This window comes from Episyrphus balteatus, chromosome 2 (assembly GCF_945859705.1).
Source record: "Episyrphus balteatus chromosome 2, idEpiBalt1.1, whole genome shotgun sequence".
Taxonomy (NCBI): domain Eukaryota; kingdom Metazoa; phylum Arthropoda; class Insecta; order Diptera; family Syrphidae; genus Episyrphus; species Episyrphus balteatus.
The window spans coordinates 5,880,137-5,901,417 of NC_079135.1; the positions used below are offsets into that span (position 1 = coordinate 5,880,137).

General features: G+C 38.5%; 2 protein-coding genes and 1 long non-coding RNA gene across 5 annotated transcripts; 1 reads left to right on the forward strand and 2 right to left on the reverse strand.

Annotated features, from left to right (window-relative positions):
- Window positions 1-205: 205 nt before the first annotated feature.
- Window positions 206-2,268, reverse strand: LOC129911917 (uncharacterized). The gene is made up of 5 exons (XR_008771713.1): window positions 2,190-2,268; window positions 1,854-2,052; window positions 1,576-1,793; window positions 1,391-1,514; window positions 206-1,337 (listed from the first exon to the last, which is right to left on the reverse strand). It is a non-coding gene; the product is annotated as an uncharacterized LOC129911917 (long non-coding RNA).
- Window positions 2,269-2,787: 519 nt separating this feature from the next.
- Window positions 2,788-6,615, forward strand: LOC129911912 (peptidyl-prolyl cis-trans isomerase D). The gene is made up of 6 exons (XM_055989921.1): window positions 2,788-2,966; window positions 3,056-3,300; window positions 3,358-3,546; window positions 3,602-3,727; window positions 5,888-6,160; window positions 6,219-6,615. Exons 1-6 carry the CDS (start codon window positions 2,891-2,893, stop codon window positions 6,435-6,437), a joined length of 1,128 nt encoding a protein of 375 aa, XP_055845896.1. The 5' UTR covers window positions 2,788-2,890; the 3' UTR covers window positions 6,438-6,615.
- A 700-nt stretch (window positions 6,616-7,315) lies between these two features.
- Window positions 7,316-9,385, reverse strand: LOC129911913 (gustatory receptor for sugar taste 64a-like). Of its 3 annotated transcripts, XM_055989924.1 has the most exons (8): window positions 9,151-9,385; window positions 8,886-9,083; window positions 8,654-8,811; window positions 8,333-8,455; window positions 8,122-8,279; window positions 7,905-8,067; window positions 7,759-7,848; window positions 7,548-7,698 (listed from the first exon to the last, which is right to left on the reverse strand). In XM_055989924.1, exons 3-8 carry the CDS (start codon window positions 8,675-8,677, stop codon window positions 7,612-7,614), a joined length of 645 nt encoding a protein of 214 aa, XP_055845899.1. In that variant the 5' UTR covers window positions 8,678-8,811; window positions 8,886-9,083; window positions 9,151-9,385; the 3' UTR covers window positions 7,548-7,611. The 3 variants fall into 3 exon arrangements, with proteins under 3 accessions (XP_055845898.1, XP_055845899.1, XP_055845897.1); XM_055989923.1 differs by lacking the exon at window positions 7,548-7,698 and adding an exon at window positions 7,316-7,529 and having other exon boundaries at window positions 7,905-8,279; XM_055989922.1 differs by having other exon boundaries at window positions 7,905-8,279.
- Window positions 9,386-21,281: the final 11,896 nt, after the last annotated feature.

Here is a 21,281-nt window from a genome sequence, read left to right on the forward strand (position 1 = left end):
TAGATTATTTATATGATCACGAAAATTTCAAAACCAACAACCTCAACGACTTATCGTGGAGCAACTTACTACAAAACCAGTACATTTGCGATTACTTTTTCAGAAGCAATATTTTTTTTTATTTAAAAACTAATTTCCGATTTTTTCGAAACAACTTTTTTTTATTTTCATTGTATTTGATGAAAAATATTTATCGATTGCAGTAATAATCACAGAATTTTCCAAATATTCCATTTTATTTTTCATTAAGTCTTTGGGTTTACAAGATATAAAAAACTAAGACCACAAAAAAAATTATTCAAACACTAGCTGCGTTCCTTTGGAAATATTTATCTACTTTTTAGTACTTAAAACTACTTTGATCTACTTTGCTATACTGAAAAAGTAGTTCAAAGCAGCTTTAAGTACTAAAAAGTAGATAAATATTTCCAAAGGAACGCAGCTACTATCCATTTTGTTTACATTCTCACTCACAGTTCTTATTTTAAACCATATTCGAATAACGTTTGAAGCTCTTGCCACAAATTTTACATTTCAATGGTGTCTGGCCGGTATGCATTCGTATGTGTTCCACCAGAGCGCTACGTATAACAAATTTCTTTTCACATTATGTACATGAGAAATCCTTCCAACCCAAATGTCGCTTCAAATGGACCATAAAGTTTTTCCATCTGGTGAATTTCTTGTGTCATGTAAAACATTCGGTGGGATGCTCATGCTCAACAAAATGCTAATCAAAAAGCTTAACAATAAGAAAGTCCCGCTTGCATACAAAGCAGCAAAATTCGCCTTCATTTTTTACATTCAGTGCACTCAAATTGAAATTGATAAGCATTTGATTATCTGGTGGCCTCATCGAGTCATATTTGGTGCGTGATGCACACAATTTGTCGCCGCTGTTGACGAAGATGTTACTTTGTTGCTACTTATGGCCAAGTTCGATAGATTTTTATTCTTGCAATCTTGGTTTTCTTTTTCGATTTTAACAATTGTCGCTTTGGAGTCTTCATCTTCTTCGCCAGTTGGCAGGGATGGTGGTGCAAGTCCATCCAAGCCGAGTAACAAAGGAGCAGCTCCAGCAGCGGGATCAACTGCATTCAGAGTTGCTGTGGTTAAAGTTGATGTCGGTGGGTCACGCATCGGTCGACGGTTAACACGCTTATAATAACCGTGTTGTTTAATCATATGTGCGTTCTTCTCTTTAAGCAGTGGGAAGTGTGTGTTGCAGTGGGTGCACTGGAAGTTCTTTTTGGGAGGCACTTTTGTGATAACTTCTCGTTCTTTCGCTTTGATGTTGATGGAAGTGTGACGGTTCTTCCGTTGCTCGCAAGGGGAAACTTAAACAAAAATAGATTAAACATTAAATTTTGAATTATGTAACAAGAACTACTTTTTTGTTTCAACAGATGAACTTAAATCCTGAGGGCGAAAGTAATGATCTTGACTCCAGCTCTCGTGATTTGCCTTGTGATTTGATATGGATTCGGGAAGCGTACCGCAAATTCATTGTAAAGCTAAGGAGATAATTAATTAAAAAGGGAAACCAAGAATTTAATACACAAATTATTATCTCACCGGTTGACTCCATGAGTTCTCCCCAACACAATTGCTTTCTTGTTCTGAGATCTCTCCTTTTGCTGGCATCTTTTCATCTGTACTGATGTCTTCTCTGGAGAGCTTGAAAAGTCTTCAATTGAGGTCTGGTTTGGGGGGTTCAAACTTTTTCGTGATCGCATTTTCCTATTGAAGAGCTTCACAAGTGAGTTACCTTCTAAAGCTATCTAGCCTTCATTCTTAAAATAAAAAAAACATTTGTTATTCAAATCCAAATCATTTTGTTAAAGAATTCCTACCTGAAATCTTTCTTTAGCGAGCGCAGTCTCAGCTATGTTTGCAAATCGATTCCTTCTTTGAGCTGTAACGTTTTAAGACATCTTCTTGTCGGCGATGCTCTATAGCTCTGCTTCTTTAGGTTCCAAGGTCCAATTTCATGTAGGGATTCCAAATGAATGTCAAGGAATTGTGTTGGTTTTGTTTTTGGGTCGGGGACGTCTGAAAAAAAAGTATTTGTTTAATAAACTTTAAGATGATATCTAATGAAGAAAAATCAATATTATTAAGGTTTAGAAAATTTGAAATAAAACTATGAAAAGAATTTATTATTATAATTTATTTCAATTTGTTGTTACCTTTTTATTCTTGGGAAACAAAAAATTCCTTGAACAATTTTTGTAAATAATTAAATTGTTTTTTTTTTTTTTGTGACAATCAAAAGTCACAAAACCTAGATGTCAAAATACTATTTCCCGCTGCCCTACCAAGCGGCGCCACCATAGCTTGAACCTGGTCCTGGCAGTCCATATATAATAGGTCAATGCCTCAAAGCATTTATATTAGGGGTATTCACGATTCGATGCAACTGATCTAGTATCATAGTGGTTGCAAAACTTACCATCGAGCATCGAGCCATTTGTGAGTTTGGGCATCTAAATAGCTTCTTATTAAAATCTATGAAGATAGCATTTTTTCTAATGTAAAATTTCTCAAAACAACTCTGCTCTATCTAGTAATGCCTATATGACGAATCGGCATTATTTCACTTTTTCAATTTTGTTTTTAAAAGGTGGAATACATTTTGACCGCTAGTCAAAATGGTGTCTGCTTTTATTATTTTTAAAATTTAACGGACATTCAAATTTTGTTCACTGAATGTATTCACTATTTTTTAACCCAACCACAACCACCTTCAACTTGGTAATTATTTATTTTTGCACATTTGACATTTCTCCAATTTCATTCTTGGGAATTCAATTTTTTTAATGCAAAAAATGTTTTTTGATCTTGTTTGTCCATTAAATTAAAGAAAATATTATTAAATAATTTTTAAAAAATGTCCGAGTTAGCATATCCATCCTGTCCCGATAATCCAATTGTATATTTTGATATAAATATTGGCCAAGAATTCGGTAAAATTTATTCGAAAAATTGCTTCAATTTAGAACCACCGGGTTGATTGTTGTTTCTTGTGTTTTTTTTTAAATATTCCTCCCTCTAGCTGGACGCATGCTAATTGAACTGCGAAAAGATGTTGTGCCAATGACCGCTGAAAACTTCCGATGCTTATGCACCGGCGAGCAAGGAATCGGTAAAATGGGCAAGCCATTGCATTACAAAGGAATCAAATTTCACAAAGTCACAAGAGTGTATGTGGCACAAGGTGGCGATGTGGTAAATAACGATGGGACAAGTGGCGATAGTATTTATGGACCTGTGTTTGAGGATGAGAACTATATTCTTAAGGTAAGTGTCCTTCCATGATTCTTTCTTTATCATTTTTTATAAATTTTTTGAAAGTAGCATGACGAAGGTGTTGTTAGTATGGCAAATTATGGTCAGCGAAATTCCAATAATTCCCAGTTCATTATCACATCGGTTGTGTGTGATGTTTTGAATGGAACAAACGTTGTAGTGGGAAAGGTTTTACGTGGTTTGGGTATAATTGGCGAAATGGAACAAAACACCTCGGATGAAGGACAACCTGCCGAGGTAAGAGATCTGGGTTTCATTTTAAATAAATACATGGCACTCGCTTTTCAAATAGGAAATTTATATAGCAGACTGTGGAGAAATATCACCCGGTGGTGATTGGGGATATAAGGACAAAGATGGAGCTGATATTTGGCCACCGTTTCCACAAGATTGGGAAGAAAAGTACAGCAAACATAAGGTAAATTCAGCAAACCATGTTTCGATATATTTCTAAGGCCACACTGTACCAATACCAACATCCGCAGTGCTCTTGAGATGATAGTCCGTCTGTTGTCACTTCTTTCAAAAAATGAATTTTGTTTGTAGTTTTTGTTCCTGGATTAATCTATGCAGCTGAGGTTAACGGCCATACTGTTCACTAGTTTAAATAATACATCTGGATGTAAAGAAATTCAAATATCAAAAATAAATTAAAATCCATAATATTCACCACTTAAATGGGTAATTCCATGATAACTCACGTTACATTCACAAAAATTTCCAATACATAAATAGATTTATTTTTGTCAATTTTAATATAAACTGATACGAAAATACTGTCCATGAATTAAGCATAACTATTACTTTCATAATTGAATCATTTATTTTCAAAACATGATAAGTTTTTCAAAATTCGTTTTTTTAACTGAATATGTTCTTGGGGGATAACCACACCTGCCTTCATAATATGAAGCATCTAATCAGTCTATATTCGATTTTACAGCTAAGCGAAAAAAATTTGTTACTGTCAAAACATGATAAAAGTCCCGGACTTATCATCTTTTGAAAATAAACAGCAACTTTTTTATGAGTAGTTGACTACACATAAAGAAGCTGACTATTGACTCAAATTCTTAAGTTGAAAGCGCCTTTCAAGTAAAATAACTACTCGAAACATTATATTCTATTCCCAAATGCAATTGTTTGATAGACTGCGGCTTTAAAAAAAAAAATTATATTCATTTTAAAACTAATTTCACACTCGTTTATTTTCAAAGTATGATAAGTCCAAAATCGTTTTTATTTTTTATCTTTTGAACTATCGGTCCAAAAAGTAAATACCAAACGATATTCTGTAGCTAGGTAAAAGTTCTACAAAATATATTTTTTATACATTTAGCTACACTTAAAAAAAGAAAATAGAACGTTTTTTTCTTCTCCTGAAAAATTTGAAATCATGGACTTATCATGTTTTGAAAATAAATGATTCAATTAAGTAAAACATTTTTCTTTATTTTAAGCATTTGCTTGGAAAAAATAAAATTTAGAATTTTATTTGTTTTTTAAATTTTAGTAATTTTAAAATCGGATAATGTGTAACAAAGCTTGCTTAAATGCAATCAGAACGGGATATTCTGAGTTAAAGGAGGAAACATTAAATCTAATATCGCAATTTGCATGTAAAATCAAAGTACATTTTGAATTTTCCGACGGATTTGAAGACCTAGGCTAAAAAAATAAATTATGATAAATCATAGACAATGCCCTAACTCCAAATATGCAAAAAAAAAAAAACAATTCGAAAATTTTGTAGTTAGGGTCTTTATGAGATTATGGGCAGTATTGTCATCGTCACTATTAGATTCATCTTGTTTTCTGTGGGCTCTTTTTTGCCGTCACATTCATGTGAAATTTTTCTGTAGTTAACATATATGTATACTTTAAAAATGCTTTTATATTTTTTTATTTATACTCCTTGAATTAAATATCCAGCCATAAGGGATTATAACAAAAAATCTATTCTTGCAACTTGCATAAAGAGTTGCAGTTTGAAAATAGTAATTTGCTATTGGAAAAAGTAAAAAAGTCTGCACAATTTGTTCAAAATTCATGTCCACTTTTTCATGAAATTACCCAAATCCAATCTTAAATCCAATTTTTTAAATCCAAATAAATTTACACTGCTCCCCCAGAGCTTAACCTTAATAATCAAGATGTAAAATTCATATGCACATGTTCATTTGTTTTGTCAAGTATTTTGAAAAGAAAAAATAAAGATAAATGTAAAACATACTTAATTTATTGAATAATTTACATAATTTTTTTAGTGAATAATATGAACAAAAAATTAAATCCTTTATTAAATTTAGATTAAAGTGATTGGATTTAAAATTCACTTTTATTCAGCCTAAGTCCAGAGTAAATAATATGGCCGTAAATATCGCGGGCAAGATACTTCTCTCAATCCGACGGGCTAACTGCCATGCTCCGCACTCCGCAAGCAATTCGCGTCCCTGGAACTTAACATTCCTTCCTTCCCTATCCAAACACTTCCTTTCCCAATTTTCTCTCTACTCTTATCTCGCAACAAAATGTTTTTTTTTTTTTTTTTGACAAAAGTTTATTGTTTTTTTAAAAGGCCCAAGAGATTGTCAGCATGCTAACAATAATCCGAAATGCCGGTAATGAGTTTTTTGCTAGCGAGCAATATTACGAGGCTCGACGTAAGTATCGCAAAGCTACCCGCTACTACAATTTCTTCCGCAAGAAATTCGAGTGGAAAGAAGAAGGATATGAAAACTCGGAGGATCTCACATCTTTAGATCAGTTTAACGTTTTGAACTGTGTCAATATGGCTGCAGTTGAAATGAAAGTTGGCCAGCATGCAAATGCCAAGCATTATTCCTCGGAGGTGAATAAAATTTGTTTACTAAGTAATTTTCTAATTTTATTAATAAATTTATTTGCAGGCCATTCGATTTGATCCAACCAACAGTAAAGCATTCTTTCGACGTGGTCAGGCAAATATTTCTTTGCAAAATTATGAGGAGGCAATTGTTGATCTAACAAAAGCTAAATCTCTAGTTCCTGATAATAAACGTGTTCTCAACGAATTGAATCGTGCCAAAAAGTTACAGGCTGACTTTGATCAAGCTCAAAAGAAAGCTTTGAGAAATCTATTTAAGTGAATTTTTGTTAACATTTTTTAAGATATTCGAGAGGTTAGCAAAATTAAAAAATGTATACGTAACGAAAGATGTTGTGTGTGCATATTATGTTGGAAATTTATATTTAGAAAATGTCAATAGATGTATGTATGTATAAAATTATAAAAAATAAATGAAACTACTTTTTTCAAATATCTAATACAGAGCTTAGTTAATTTGGAGATAATTTGGAGTGAAAACTTAAGTGTGAATTTCTTTTGACAATAGAGAAATACTGGGACAATAATGGTATCTCAGATTCCGTTTGCCAAAAGAGATTATTTCTTTGCTTGGCGAACACATTTTAAATTCATGTGAAAATTATTTTTGTAAATTCATTTTTGTAAATTCATTTTTGTAAATTTCATACAAAAATCCTTATCTCAAGAGGAAATCGTTTAGAGAGAGTGTCCCATCGCCACAGACGAAAACCATGATTTCCTTAGGTAATTCTAAGTCCTGAAACTTTTTTAAATTTAATTTTATTCATAAAGTCCACAAAATAAACAAAAATTATGATTATATTTTCATTATTTTAGTTTTCTGTTTCTTTCTTCTTATAAAGTTAATTTCAAATTTTGCATCGTTCTCGAGTTATAACGGCTTTCATATTTTTCTGTGTTGTTTTTCTTGAATAGCTCTATTGTTGGCAAAACTCAACTAATTTAAAAATTTTTTTTTAAGAGGGTTTTAATCGTTGCATTCATTTAATACCATTTTTATTATCTTCTGATTATAAAATTACAATTTTGTTTTTTAAATTGCACAATGTTTTTTATTTACAACATTTCAATACTTAAACAAAAACAAGATAATTGATAATTAATTTTTAACTGTTTTTTTTTTAATTCGACGTCTTTTGTTAGTGCGTTAGCGGTCACTGTGGCGTTTGTGCAACATTTCTTTTATTGAAAATTTAAATAATTAATAATGAAAGCTTTATCTTTGCTATCACCATCTATAACTTTTAAAATGAAAAGGAAGAATATTCATATTTTTACATGCTGGTTTCTAAAATATATCATATCAGACCCCTAAATTCCAAAACTTCCAAGATCCTTGGAGAATAATTTTCTAAAAAAAAAATTATTGAATTGAAAATAGTTTTTAGTGAATAAGTTGGGCCTATATAAGTTAACAAATTTAAATTTTTAATTCAAGACGAGCACAAAGGCTGCAAGCTTTCAACTGTGTTACCAAACTGCAACATTACAAGTTCAAATGTTACAATTGTACCAGCCATCTGAAAATATATAAATATCTTTTGGCTATCCGATTTACTACGAAACTAAAAACAAATTACCGTTAAAATTAACCCACGAGTGAAATTAAAAAATCCCATAGCAGACAATGCAATTGTTGAAGAGTTAATTTGAAATAACCACCGATCGCACTATGATTAGTAAAAAAGTAAAAAAATAAATTATTTTTTTAAATAAATCTTAAAACCTCAAGATTCCAGTGATGCTGAGGAATGTTATGCAACAAATGAGCTGGACTGCGAGCACTTTCGCTAATAGCAGCCGCTGATAAAAATAAGTATACAGTTCTAGATATCAAGTAGAATAATGAAAACCAATAGTACAAGTAATCAGCGAAGTACCTCAATACACTGAAAAAAATTTCTATTAATTTAATAGTAAATATTAATTTTAGTTTAGCTAACTTAAATGCATGCAAAAGTTGACTGCATACAAAATATAAATTATTAGCCGCAGATAAAAATACAATCAAACCCATATGCTTGTCAACATACTCAAGTAGCTCACAAATTGCTATAAAATCCAATCGAAACTTCAACATTGATTTTGGTGTGGGAATTTCCTGTTTAAAAATTGTTTTTATAATTTTGTTAGATATTAATTATTTTCTTTTACATTTTTTAAATGATCTTTCAATGCACTAGTTAACTGTTCAAAACGTGTAGTAATTCCTATGCTAATGACGATGATGAACAAATCCAAGAAATTCCATGCAGCTGTTGCAAACCAACTTACAAACTTTTTAAGAAAAGAATTAATTTTGTTAATACATATCAATAAAATGATTCATACCCTAAGAGGCTAAAAGCCTACTATTCACCAAGGAATATATGGCTCATATATCTTATGAGTGGCTCATATAACTTATGAGTTACTCATATAACTTATGAATGGCTCATATAACTTTGAAAACGTAAGAGACTGAGTATAATTTACCTGGCTTAAAATCATAGCAACCATACCCGGTATATAAGCATGGACATAAGGAAACCTTGAATGTAAAAAATCATGGATTCCTGCATTGGTAACATTGCATTCCTTATATTTCCTTGTATAAATATAAATAGAAGAGGTTTGGTATAAGCCGTGCTCCACTTGAAAAAAAAATAAAATAAATAAAAACTCTTTAATGATGTTCTATTCTGAAATTATAGAAATGTAAACTTACCAATTGCCAAAATAGCTATAACAATTGCAACTTTTACTAATTTACTTTTAAGCTTTTTTGAACTTTTAGTTACGTATGGAGGATGTAGAAATCGTTGTTCTTTTTCAGTCCACCATTTAATTATACTAACCCATCGTGTAGCAAGTCGTAAAAAGACTGTATAAATAAGCAAACCCACAGAAAAAAAAGCACAAGTAGCTAAATAAATTAATAAAGGGTTAAGTTTCAAAAGTTACAGGCTGCACAGTAAGAATTTTTAACTTACAAATAATAGCAGCACTGATTTTTGAGTGCCGATTAAAATACAAATGCGTCAAAACAACTACTGCATCCCAAATTATAAATGCCAAACATATCAGCGAGGCAAATGAAAACCAGCTAAAATGAATGTTGTTCGATGGTTTTGGTCATATCCCTTTCAACGGAAATATTCCCAAAATTTGGGAAACAAAGACAACTGGTGGAAAAAATACAAAGTAAATATTAGAATTTTTCAAATGAGTTTTTAAAATATGTGTAGATATACTAGGACAAACTCCTTCAGAAAATGATCCAGTGTAAATAAGTCCCTTGGATTCTTTTGATTCCATATTTTTCTCTAACGAACAATCCTTACAGAAATAAATACAAGTAATAAATGATACAATTTGAAACCGTTTTCGTTCTTATGTAGGGTAAACAATTCAAATGAAAATAGAAGGACATATAAGCTTGCATCTATGTAATTATCTTGTCCTGGTGTACAAAACACGTGTTAGCATTCAAAAAGGATTAAAAACAATGAAGCTTTGTTTAACACGATATAGGTTTAATTAAAGTACCTACAATTTCGACTGCAACTAAAATTATTTAATTATTGCATATACGCCCCATTGTCCAGTATGTGATATACAACGAAGTGGAAATACAAATATTGAGTTGAAGTCCTTAAGATAGATTTTTGTAATGAAATGGAAAACAAAACCATTTAATCGTATACATTTTGTTAATATGTACAATGAGGGTATGGGGTTAAAATTTAGGGTTTATTTTTATTAGGAAGATACGTGAGCAGTTTATAAAAAAATTATATTAAATATAATGTATACCTAAAATGAAATTTGATAAAAAAAAGGCGACGCAACGTTGTGTCGCAATGTGTCGCAATGTGTCGCAATGTGTCGCGTTGTGTCGCAATGTGTCGCAATGTGTCGCAATGTGTCGCGTTGTGTCGCAATGTGTCGCAATGTGTCGCGTTGTGTCGCAATGTGTAGCAATGTGTCGCAATGTGTCGCAATGTGTCGCAATGTGTCGCAATGTGTCGCAATGTGTCGCGTTGTGTCGCGTTGTGTCGCAATGTGTCTCGTTGTGTCGCGTTGTGTCGCAATGTGTCGCAATGTGTCGCAATGTGTCGCAATGTGTCGCGTTGTGTCGCAATGTGTCGCAATGTGTCGCAGTGTGTCGCAATGTGTCGCAATGTGTCGCGTTGTGTCGCGTTGTGTCACGTTGTGGCGCGTTGTGTCGCAATGTGTCGCAATGTGTCACGTTGTGTCGCAATGTGTCGCAATGTGTCGCAATGTGTCGCAATGTGTGGCGTTGTGTCGCAATGTGTCGCAATGTGTCGCAATGTGTCGCGTTGTGTCGCGTTGTGTCGCAATGTGTCGCAATGTGTCGCAGTGTGTCGCAATGTGTCGCGTTGTGTCGCAATGTGTCGCAATGTGTGGCGTTGTGTCGCAATGTGTCGCAATGTGTCGCGTTGTGTCGCAATGTGTCGCGTTGTGTCGCGTTGTGTCGCAATGTGTCGCGTTGTGTCGCGTTGTGTCGCGTTGTGTCGCAATGTGTCGCGTTGTGTCGCGTTGTGTCGCAATGTGTCGCAATGTGTCGCAATGTGTCGCAATGTGTCGCGTTGTGTCGCAATGTGTCGCAATGTGTCGCAATGTGTCGCGTTGTGTCGCAATGTGTAGCAATGTGTCGCAATGTGTCGCAATGTGTCGCAATGTGTCGCAATGTGTCGCGTTGTGTCGCGTTGTGTCACGTTGTTTCGCGTTGTGTCGCAATGTGTCGCAATGTGTCGCTTTGTGTCGCAATGTGTCGCAATGTGTCGCGTTGTGTCGCAATGTGTCGCGTTGTGTCGCGTTGTGTCGCGTTGTGTCGCGTTGTGTCGCGTTGTGTCGCAATGTGTCGCGTTGTGTCGCGTTGTGTCGCGTTGTGTCGCAATGTGTCGCGTTGTGTCGCGTTGTGTCGCGTTGTGTCGCAATGTGTCGCGTTGTGTCGCGTTGTGTCGCAATGTGTCGCAATGTGTCGCGTTGTGTCGCAATGTGTCGCAATGTGTCGCAATGTGTCGCGTTGTGTCGCGTTGTGTCGCAATGTGTCGCAATGTGTCGCAATGTGTCGCGTTGTGTCGCAATGTGTCGCGTTGTGTCGCGTTGTGTCGCAATGAGTCGCGTTGTGTCGCGTTGTGTCGCGTTGTGTCGCAATGTGTCGCGTTGTGTCGCGTTGTGTCGCGTTGTGTCGCGTTGTGTCGCAATGTGTCGCGTTGTGTCGCGTTGTGTCGCAATGTGTCGCAATGTGTCGCAATGTGTCGCGTTGTGTCGCAATGTGTCGCAATGTGTCGCAATGCGTCGCGTTGTGTCGCAATGTGTAGCAATGTGTCGCAATGTGTCGCAATGTGTCGCAATGTGTCGCGTTGTGTCGCGTTGTGTCACGTTGTTTCGCGTTGTGTCGCAATGTGTCGCAATGTGTCGCTTTGTGTCGCAATGTGTCGCAATGTGTCACGTTGTGTCGCAATGTGTCGCGTTGTGTCGCGTTGTGTCGCAATGTGTCGCGTTGTGTCGCGTTGTGTCGCAATGTGTCGCAATGTGTCGCGTTGTGTCGCGTTGTGTCGCAATGTGTCGCAATGTGTCGCAATGTGTCGCAATGTGTCGCAATGTGTCGAAATGTGTCGCAATGTGTCGCGTTGTGTCGCGTTGTGTTGCAATGTGTCGCAATGTGTCGCAATGTGTCGCAATGTGTCGCAATGTGTCGCAATGTGTCGCAATGTGTCGCAATGTGTCGCGTTGTGTCGCAATGTGTCGCAATGTGTCGCAATGTGTCGCGTTGTGTCGCAATGTGTAGCAATGTGTCGCGTTGTGTCGCGTTGTGTCGCAATGTGTCGCAATGTGTCGCAGTGTGTCGCAATGTGTCGCAATGTGTCGCGTTGTTTCGCGTTGTGTCACGTTGTGTCGCGTTGTGTCGCAATGTGTCGCAATGTGTCGCGTTGTGTCGCGTTGTGTCGCGTTGTGTCGCAATGTGTCGCAATGTGTCGCAGTGTGTCGCAATGTGTAGCAATGTGTCGCGTTGTGTCGCGTTGTGTCGCAATGTGTCGCAATGTGTCGCAGTGTGTCGCAATGTGTCGCAATGTGTCGCGTTGTGTCACGTTGTGTCGCGTTGTGTCGCAATGTGTCGCAATGTGTCGCAATGTGTCGCGTTGTGTCGCGTTGTGTCGCGTTGTGTCGCGTTGTGTCGCAATGTGTCGCAATGTGTCGCAGTGTGTCGCAATGTGTCGCAATGTGTCGCAATGTGTCGCGTTGTGTCGCAATGTGTAGCAATGTGTCGCAATGTGTCGCAATGTGTCGCAATGTGTCGCAATGTGTCGCGTTGTGTCGCGTTGTGTCACGTTGTTTCGCGTTGTGTCGCAATGTGTCGCTTTGTGTCGCAATGTGTCGCGTTGTGTCGCGTTGTGTCGCAATGTGTCGCGTTGTGTCGCGTTGTGTCGCAATGTGTCGCAATGTGTCGCAATGTGTCGCTTTGTGTCGCAATGTGTCGCAATGTGTCGCAATGTGTCGCGTTGTGTCGCAATGTGTCGCGTTGTGTCGCGTTGTGTCGCAATGTGTCGCAATGTGTCGCGTTGTGTCGCGTTGTGTCACGTTGTTTCGCGTTGTGTCGCAATGTGTCGCAATGTGTCGCAATGTGTCGCAATGTGTCGCAATGTGTCGTTTTGTGTCGCAATGTGTCGCAATGTGTCGCGTTGTGTCGCGTTGTGTCGCAATGTGTCGCGTTGTGTCGCAATGTGTCGCAATGTGTCGCGTTGTGTCGCAATGTGTCGCAATGTGTCGCAATGTGTCGCGTTGTGTCGCGTTGTGTCGCAATGTGTCGCAATGTGTCGCGTTGTGTCGCGTTGTGTCGCAATGTGTCGCAATGTGTCGCAGTGTGTCGCAATGTGTCGCAATGTGTCGCGTTGTGTCGCGTTGTGTCGCAATGTGTCGCAATGTGTCGCAGTGTGTCGCAATGTGTCGCGTTGTGTCGCAATGTGTCGCAATGTGTCGCAATGTGTCGCAATGTGTCGCGTTGTGTCGCAATGTGTCGCAATGTGTCGCAATGTGTCGCGTTGTGTTGCAATGTGTAGCAATGTGTCGCGTTGTGTCGCAATGTGTCGCAATGTGTCGCAGTGTGTCGCAATGTGTCGCAATGTGTCGCGTTGTGTCGCGTTGTGTCACGTTGTGTCGCGTTGTGTCGCAATGTGTCGCAATGTGTCGCAATGTGTCGCGTTGTGTCGCGTTGTGTCGCAATGTGTCGCGTTGTGTCGCAATGTGTCGCGTTGTGTCGCGTTGTGTCGCGTTGTGTCGCAATGTGTCGCGTTGTGTCGCAATGTGTCGCGTTGTGTCGCGTTGTGTCGCGTTGTGTCGCAATGTGTCGCAATGTGTCGCAATGTGTCGCAATGTGTCGCGTTGTGTCGCAATGTGTCGCAATGTGTCGCAATGTGTCGCAATGTGTCGCGTTGTGTCGCAATGTGTCGCGTTGTGTCGCAATGTGTCGCGTTGTGTCGCGTTGTGTCACAATGTGTCGCGTTGTGTCGCGTTGTGTCGCGTTGTGTCGCAATGTGTCGCGTTGTGTTGTTTATAAAAAACGTCAGATCATGGCTTTTTACTATTGACCTTAATGATATTGAGTTACTATTTAGAGTTACGTCCTAGAATCCAATAATTGGAAAAAGAAAAAAAAATAAATAAATAATGTGATGTGCTTTTTTGTCAAAGGCTGAGGTTTCGCTCGCCGGATTCCAAAGTACAAATTAAAGTAAGCACTTAACTTTAATCAAAAGGTTTTACTTTTATTATACTCTTAAAACTTAAAATATTAATTAACAACAAACAATTCTCTCAATATTTATGGTCTGGTTCCGGTTCTTGTTGATTTCTTCAGGTCGGTCAGCGGCTTCCTTCAACTTCTTTAGCAGGGAAGGGTTTTGGTTGTTAGGTAGATCTTGGATTGCTCCCGGTAAAATCACGGCGTTGCCACCGGTAAAAATCACGGCGTTGCCACCGGTAAAAATCACGGAGTTGACCCCGGTAAAAATCTCGGCGTTACCACCGGTAAAAATCACGGCGTTGCCACCGGTAAAAATCACGGAGTTGCCCCCGGTAAGAAATCACGGCGTTGCCACCGGTAAAAATCACGGAGTTGCCCCCGGTAAAAATCACGGCGTTGCCACCGGTAAAAATCACGGCGTTGCCACCGGTAAAAATCACGGCGTTGCCACCGGTAAAAATCGCGGAGTTGCCCCCGGTAAAAATCACGGCGTTGCCACCGGTAAAAATCACGGAGTTGCCCCCGGTAAAAATCACGGCGTTACCACCGGTAAAAATCACGGCGTTACCACCGGTAAAAATCACGGAGTTGCCCCCGGTAAAAATCACGGCGTTGCCACCGGTTAAAATCACGGCGTTGCCACCGGTAAAAATCACGGAGTTGCCCCCGGTAAAAATCACGGCGTTACCACCGGTAAAAATCACGGAGTTGCCCCCGGTAAAAATCACGGCGTTGCCACCGGTAAAAAATCACGGAGTTGCCCCCGGTAAAAATCACGGCGTTGCCACCGGTAAAAATCACGGCGTTGCCCCCGGTAAAAATCACGGAGTTGACCCCGGTAAAAATCTCGGCGTTACCACCGGTAAAAATCACGGCGTTGCCACCGGTAAAAATCACGGAGTTGCCCCCGGTAAAAAATCACGGCGTTGCCACCGGTAAAAATCACGGAGTTGCCCCCGGTAAAAATCACGGCGTTACCACCGGTAAAAATCACGGAGTTGCCCCCGGTAAAAATCACGGCGTTGCCACCGGTAAAAATCACGGAGTTGCCCCCGGTAAAAATCACGGCGTTGCCACCGGTAAAAATCACGGCGTTGCCACCGGTAAAAATCACGGAGTTGCCCCCGGTAAAAATCACGGCGTTACCACCGGTAAAAATCACGGCGTTACCACCGGTAAAAATCACGGAGTTTCCTCCGGTAATCTGGTACACTGTCGGTTATATTATTTAGACCCCTTACCGCTGGTGGGGGGAAGTCTAATAATTTAATTTTATATTTTACTTAGCTCCTGGAGTTACTTCCTCTTAAGATGATCACGATTGAATGATGATTTTGTCGTTTGTATGGCGGCTTCTTATATTACTATTGAACTTAACTCAGTGTGAATTATTAAGCACAAAGAGTTATTTTCAATAGTTTTCTGTCGAACAAAAACATAATCATATTCCATCGTTATCCACCACACCTCTCCTCATTCATGATTTTATTTTCATGAAACATATTCACCACCGAGCTCTGTTGTTCGTTTGCAAATCGATGCCATCAGCGTAGATCTTACTGATTGATAAGGAAATTTTATCAATTCTCCTTTGTTATCTAAATTCTTCTTTATCGTGTGTGGTGAATATCGATGCAGCGTTCGGCAAAACTCAAATAGGCAGGTAAAGGCGGTAATGCAATTGTAATGTTTCATTACAACTCACCCCTTCTTCGGAGACGAGAACCTTCTCGTCTGAAATTATCTCTCGGGTAAAAAAAATAAAAGCAGCAAAATGATATAATATGATATAAAAAAAATAAATGATAAAAAAAAAACAAGTATTAAAAATATTGAAAATATTAATTTTAACCCCTTTTTTTTTTGTTTTTTTTTTTTTTGAGAGTAGGTCGGATACGGGATAAAAACAATGTTACAATATTACTTTTAACATTTTTTTCCTTTTTTTTTTTTTTTTTTAGATTTCAGTCGGATACGGGTTTGTATTCAGGTATGATTCGGGTAAATACAAAATTAATGGATAGAAAAAAAATTAATTTTTTTTTTTTATTTGAATACGGATACGGGAAATTCAGGTTCAATTCCGGTAAAAAAATAACTAAAAATATATTTTTTTTTTAAATGAAGCTTAAAAAAAAACTTTGTATTAATTAATTCAGGTAATAATTTTTTTTTTCTTGACCAAAAAAAAAAATCAAAATAAAGGTTAAACAAAAAAAATTTAGAGCGTTATAAAAAAAAAACGATCCACTGCGTTCTGGGTAAATATAATAATTTTTTTTTTAGTAAAATTATTTTTTTTTTAAATTTTCTCTTACGACGTTGCTTTCGAAATTTTTTTTTTATTTTTAAAATTCGGTATTGCAGTTTTCTGGTTGGGATGTTTAATTTTTTTCTTTAATCGGATTTTTATATTTGCTTTCTTGTTATCCGAATATTTTTCGGATTCGGCTTTGATTTTGTTAGCCTCGTTGATATTTGTGTTTCTGGGTTTTCGGTTTCGACGTTTGGAGTGGGTTGGTTGCCTTTTAGAGCAAACGGAAGGATCACCATTAGCCCTCATAAGCGCCTGCTGGTTTTCTTTTAAAACAGCATTGCATCGAATTTCCTTTGGTTTTGGTTGGTGGAATGAACGATTTTTGGGTTTTTCAAGTACGGTGAACCCATGGGGATGGCATGTGCAATCCCTACTCAGAACACATTCTTTTCCGCAGTGAGAGCAAAATTTTATGGGTTGATTCTTGCATTGGAACCGGGTATGACCTTGACGCTTACATTTCCAGCAATGAGACCATCGGTAATATTCTGTAACAGGCTGTTTGCTCCTTTCAATAGACTTATTTCGGGCTGGGTCTGGGGCTAGGTAATACAAATTTTCTCTACATGTTTCATAGTTATTAATAGTGTCCAGTTCAGAAACTTGTCGCCGTGGTTGTTGTTCTCGGAACGGATTCGGTTGGGTGTTTGGTACTGTTCTGGTGGTAGTGGTATTCAGGTTACGGCTTTCACTTTGAATGTATTCAAATTCCTCTGCCAGCTTAGTCAGCTCCTCTAACGTACGGAAATCTTTACGCCGGATGTAAAGATGGTATTCTGGTCGGAGTCGGTCATATATGCGATCGACACTGTCGGTTATACGCATAGTAGGATGTTGGTGAATCAAATATTGGGCTGCCCTGATGAAATCCTTGGCCTTTTCTCGAGGGCCTTGTCTTTTTCTTGAAATTTCATCTTCCAATTTGTGAACGAATCGAATGGGGAGGAAATGTCCTAGAAATGCTTGGTGGAAATCGTCCCAGCTTCTGAACCCTCCTCGGTTAATGCGGTACCACTCCAAAGCTGATCCTCGAAAAATTTCTGGGAGAGCCCGCAACATGTCACACGATTGTATCCTGTATGATTCGGTAAGCTCCTCTATGCGTCTTATAAACTCCAACGCGCTCCCGGAGCCGTCGAATCGTAGACCCCATTTTCGGACTGTATTTAATACTTCGGCATCTCGGTTCATAAGTATTCTATCGTATGAAAATTTTTCTGGTAAAGTTGTTCTTGGGTAGTTAACAATCGGATTATGGCTTGGTAGTTGAGTAGCTACTGAAGTGGTTGGCATCTCTGTGCTCGGGATTTTGTCGGTGATTTTATACTGACCTGGTAACGAACATGGGACGTATGACATGGTCGTTTTTGGCCCCATATTTTGAGTATCTTCATCCGGATAGTAAAAAGGTCGGTATTCAGGTAACTTCGTCATCTGTTCGAGCTCAGTAATAGCGGTATGGGCTGCTGAAGTGATAGTCGTAACGGCTGGTCTTGCAAGATTTGATGGGTAGTACCAATCTCTATAATCAGGGTGCCGAGTCATCTTCTCCAGGTCGTTGATTGTAGCGTAAGTAGCTGGGGTATATATCGGTTTCTGATGTTTTTGTAACTCTGGTACTCGGTACTGGTATTCTGTATACTCTGTTTGCTGTATCTTTCCGTTGGTATTAGATCCACTCGGATATACAGTGACGCTCTCGATTTCAAAAGAGTCTTTGGAAGAAACGGGGATAGTTGGAGGGGCGTCTTCATGATACTCCCTTTCGGCAACCAACCTTTCCATTTCTTCGCACAAGTTTTGCATGGACTTTCGGACTCTGGCTTCTTTGATGTGTGCGCTGAAGCTTGCACGCAGGGCAGCCACGGTACCTTCGGTACTCAGGCCTAGTTGAGCCATCCTTTGCTTGAGCTCCTCCTTATTAAGGAGATAAATTGCTCCTATACTGGAAAATATGTCGAAGCTATCGCCTTCTTCAGACATTTTGGCTTAAACGGGAATTCGGTCGGGTTCGGGTACGGATGTTTTTCGGTTGTGTTTGGACCTCTAGGGATTTTGTACGGTGGGTAACCTTTCGGTTCGGTGCAGTTACGGTAACCTCTCGGTTGATTTGTTGGACCTCGTGGGATTTTAAAGATACGGACGGTAGATAACCTTTCGGCTCGGTACGGGTACGGTAATTTTTCGGTTTTTGGCGGTATGTAACCTCTTGGTTCGGTGGGGGTACGGTCGGTGTGTAATCTTTCGGTTCGATGCAGGTTCGGTATAAAATTTGTTTTTCGCCTTACTTTTAGGTAAGGGTACAGAATTAAAAAAAAAATCGAAGAGTTCAGGAATGTTTTGGTGACCAAATTGTTATTAATTAAATTGAATGTTGTTTTAGGCCGTTTTTGCCCTTTTTAAGATTTAAGAGTTTGTTCGTTTCGGTAAAGACCTTTAAGGTCCCTGCTCGGGCGCCAATTTGTGATGTGATTTTTTGTCAAAGGCTGAGGTTTCGCTCGCCGGATTCCAAAGTACAAATTAAAGTAAGCACTTAACTTTAATCAAAAGGTTTTACTTTTATTATACTCTTAAAACTTAAAATATTAATTAACAACAAACAATTCTCTCAATATTTATGGTCTGGTTCCGGTTCTTGTTGATTTCTTCAGGTCGGTCAGCGGCTTCCTTCAACTTCTTTAGCAGGGAAGGGTTTTGGTTGTTAGGTAGATCTTGGATTGCTCCCGGTAAAATCACGGCGTTGCCACCGGTAAAAATCACGGCGTTGCCACCGGTAAAAATCACGGAGTTGACCCCGGTAAAAATCTCGGCGTTACCACCGGTAAAAATCACGGCGTTGCCACCGGTAAAAATCACGGAGTTGCCCCCGGTAAAAAATCACGGCGTTGCCACCGGTAAAAATCACGGAGTTGCCCCCGGTAAAAATCACGGCGTTGCCACCGGTAAAAATCACGGCGTTGCCACCGGTAAAAATCACGGCGTTGCCACCGGTAAAAATCGCGGAGTTGCCCCCGGTAAAAATCACGGCGTTGCCACCGGTAAAAATCACGGAGTTGCCCCCGGTAAAAATCACGGCGTTACCACCGGTAAAAATCACGGCGTTACCACCGGTAAAAATCACGGAGTTGCCCCCGGTAAAAATCACGGCGTTGCCACCGGTTAAAATCACGGCGTTGCCACCGGTAAAAATCACGGAGTTGCCCCCGGTAAAAATCACGGCGTTACCACCGGTAAAAATCACGGAGTTGCCCCCGGTAAAAATCACGGCGTTGCCACCGGTAAAAAATCACGGAGTTGCCCCCGGTAAAAATCACGGCGTTGCCACCGGTAAAAATCACGGCGTTGCCCCCGGTAAAAATCACGGAGTTGACCCCGGTAAAAATCTCGGCGTTACCACCGGTAAAAATCACGGCGTTGCCACCGGTAAAAATCACGGAGTTGCCCCCGGTAAAAAATCACGGCGTTGCCACCGGTAAAAATCACGGAGTTGCCCCCGGTAAAAATCACGGCGTTACCACCGGTAAAAATCACGGAGTTGCCCCCGGTAAAAATCACGGCGTTGCCACCGGTAAAAATCACGGAGTTGCCCCCGGTAAAAATCACGGCGTTGCCACCGGTAAAAATCACGGCGTTGCCACCGGTAAAAATCACGGAGTTGCCCCCGGTAAAAATCACGGCGTTACCACCGGTAAAAATCACGGCGTTACCACCGGTAAAAATCACGGAGTTTCCTCCGGTAATCTGGTACACTGTCGGTTATATTATTTAGACCCCTTACCGCTGGTGGGGGGAAGTCTAATAATTTAATTTTATATTTTACTTAGCTCCTGGAGTTACTTCCTCTTAAGATGATCACGATTGAATGATGATTTTGTCGTTTGTATGGCGGCTTCTTATATTACTATTGAACTTAACTCAGTGTGAATTATTAAGCACAAAGAGTTATTTTCAATAGTTTTCTGTCGAACAAAAACATAATCATATTCCATCGTTATCCACCACACCTCTCCTCATTCATGATTTTATTTTCATGAAACATATTCACCACCGAGCTCTGTTGTTCGTTTGCAAATCGATGCCATCAGCGTAGATCTTACTGATTGATAAGGAAATTTTATCAATTCTCCTTTGTTATCTAAATTCTTCTTTATCGTGTGTGGTGAATATCGATGCAGCGTTCGGCAAAACTCAAATAGGCAGGTAAAGGCGGTAATGCAATTGTAATGTTTCATTACAATAAAAACACACACACAAGAAAGATTCTTCTGTACTTATAAAAATAATACTTAATTACAAAAAATCAACTAAATTAATATTGTAAATTATTTCTCACTTCTGAATTTAAAATTTTAAAACTTATATATTAGAAAAGCTGATAGTACCCCATGTCAGTTATTCTCAGTTAAAAATTATTTGTAGGATCAATCAACACTAGCTTAATTAGTAGGGGTATTCACGATCCGATGTTACTGGTCTTGTATCATTGCAAAAGTGCAAAAGTGTAAAATCTTACAACACCACAACAACAAAATATACGGATTGAAATTTTACAATGGTCTTGCACTTTTGCTATACCTTAACCCTATTGCAAAATAAAAATACAATGGAGTAAAATTATTTTTGACAGATGGCACTCACCGTCGCCCATGATAAACAGTTTGTCTTTTTAATTCTGTTTATAAGGGTTGTCGCTACTCATGTCCCGAATTTAGTTTCTTTTGATGTAAAATGGTAAGTGAAAATTAATTAACCCGAACAAAACAAAGAATTAAATTATAAAAAATGGAAAAAAACATCATGGATTTCATTCATGCTTCAATATTTACTATAGATAAGAAGAGGGGCGTTCACGATCTATTGTAAAAAAATAAAATTTTACATTTTTACTAGGCCTGTTGCACCAGATCGTGAATACCCCTAGTTATAGATTGTTTCTTGTTAAAGTATTCTTTTTTTCATAATTTAATTATCATTGTATTTTTAAAAAAATTTTTGTTAATTAGATTTAGGTAAGTGAAAATGAATATAATAAA

Bases quoted from the DNA above. Each gene is read 5' to 3' on its own strand.
- LOC129911912 (XM_055989921.1), top strand. From the start codon at position 2,891: ATGTCCGAGTTAGCATATCCATCCTGTCCCGATAATCCAATTGTATAT. The intron at 3,301-3,357 runs GTAAGTGTCCTT...TTTTGAAAGTAG, and splicing joins ATGAGAACTATATTCTTAAG to CATGACGAAGGTGTTGTTAG. The intron at 6,161-6,218 runs GTGAATAAAATT...ATTTATTTGCAG, and splicing joins CCAAGCATTATTCCTCGGAG to GCCATTCGATTTGATCCAAC.
- LOC129911913 (XM_055989922.1), bottom strand. From the start codon at position 8,677: ATGGTTGCTATGATTTTAAGCCAG. The intron at 8,456-8,653 runs GTAAATTATACT...TTTCTTAAAAAG, and splicing joins TTGCTATGATTTTAAGCCAG to TTTGTAAGTTGGTTTGCAAC. The intron at 7,699-7,758 runs GTAATTTGTTTT...ATATATTTTCAG, and splicing joins CTCGTGGGTTAATTTTAACG to ATGGCTGGTACAATTGTAAC.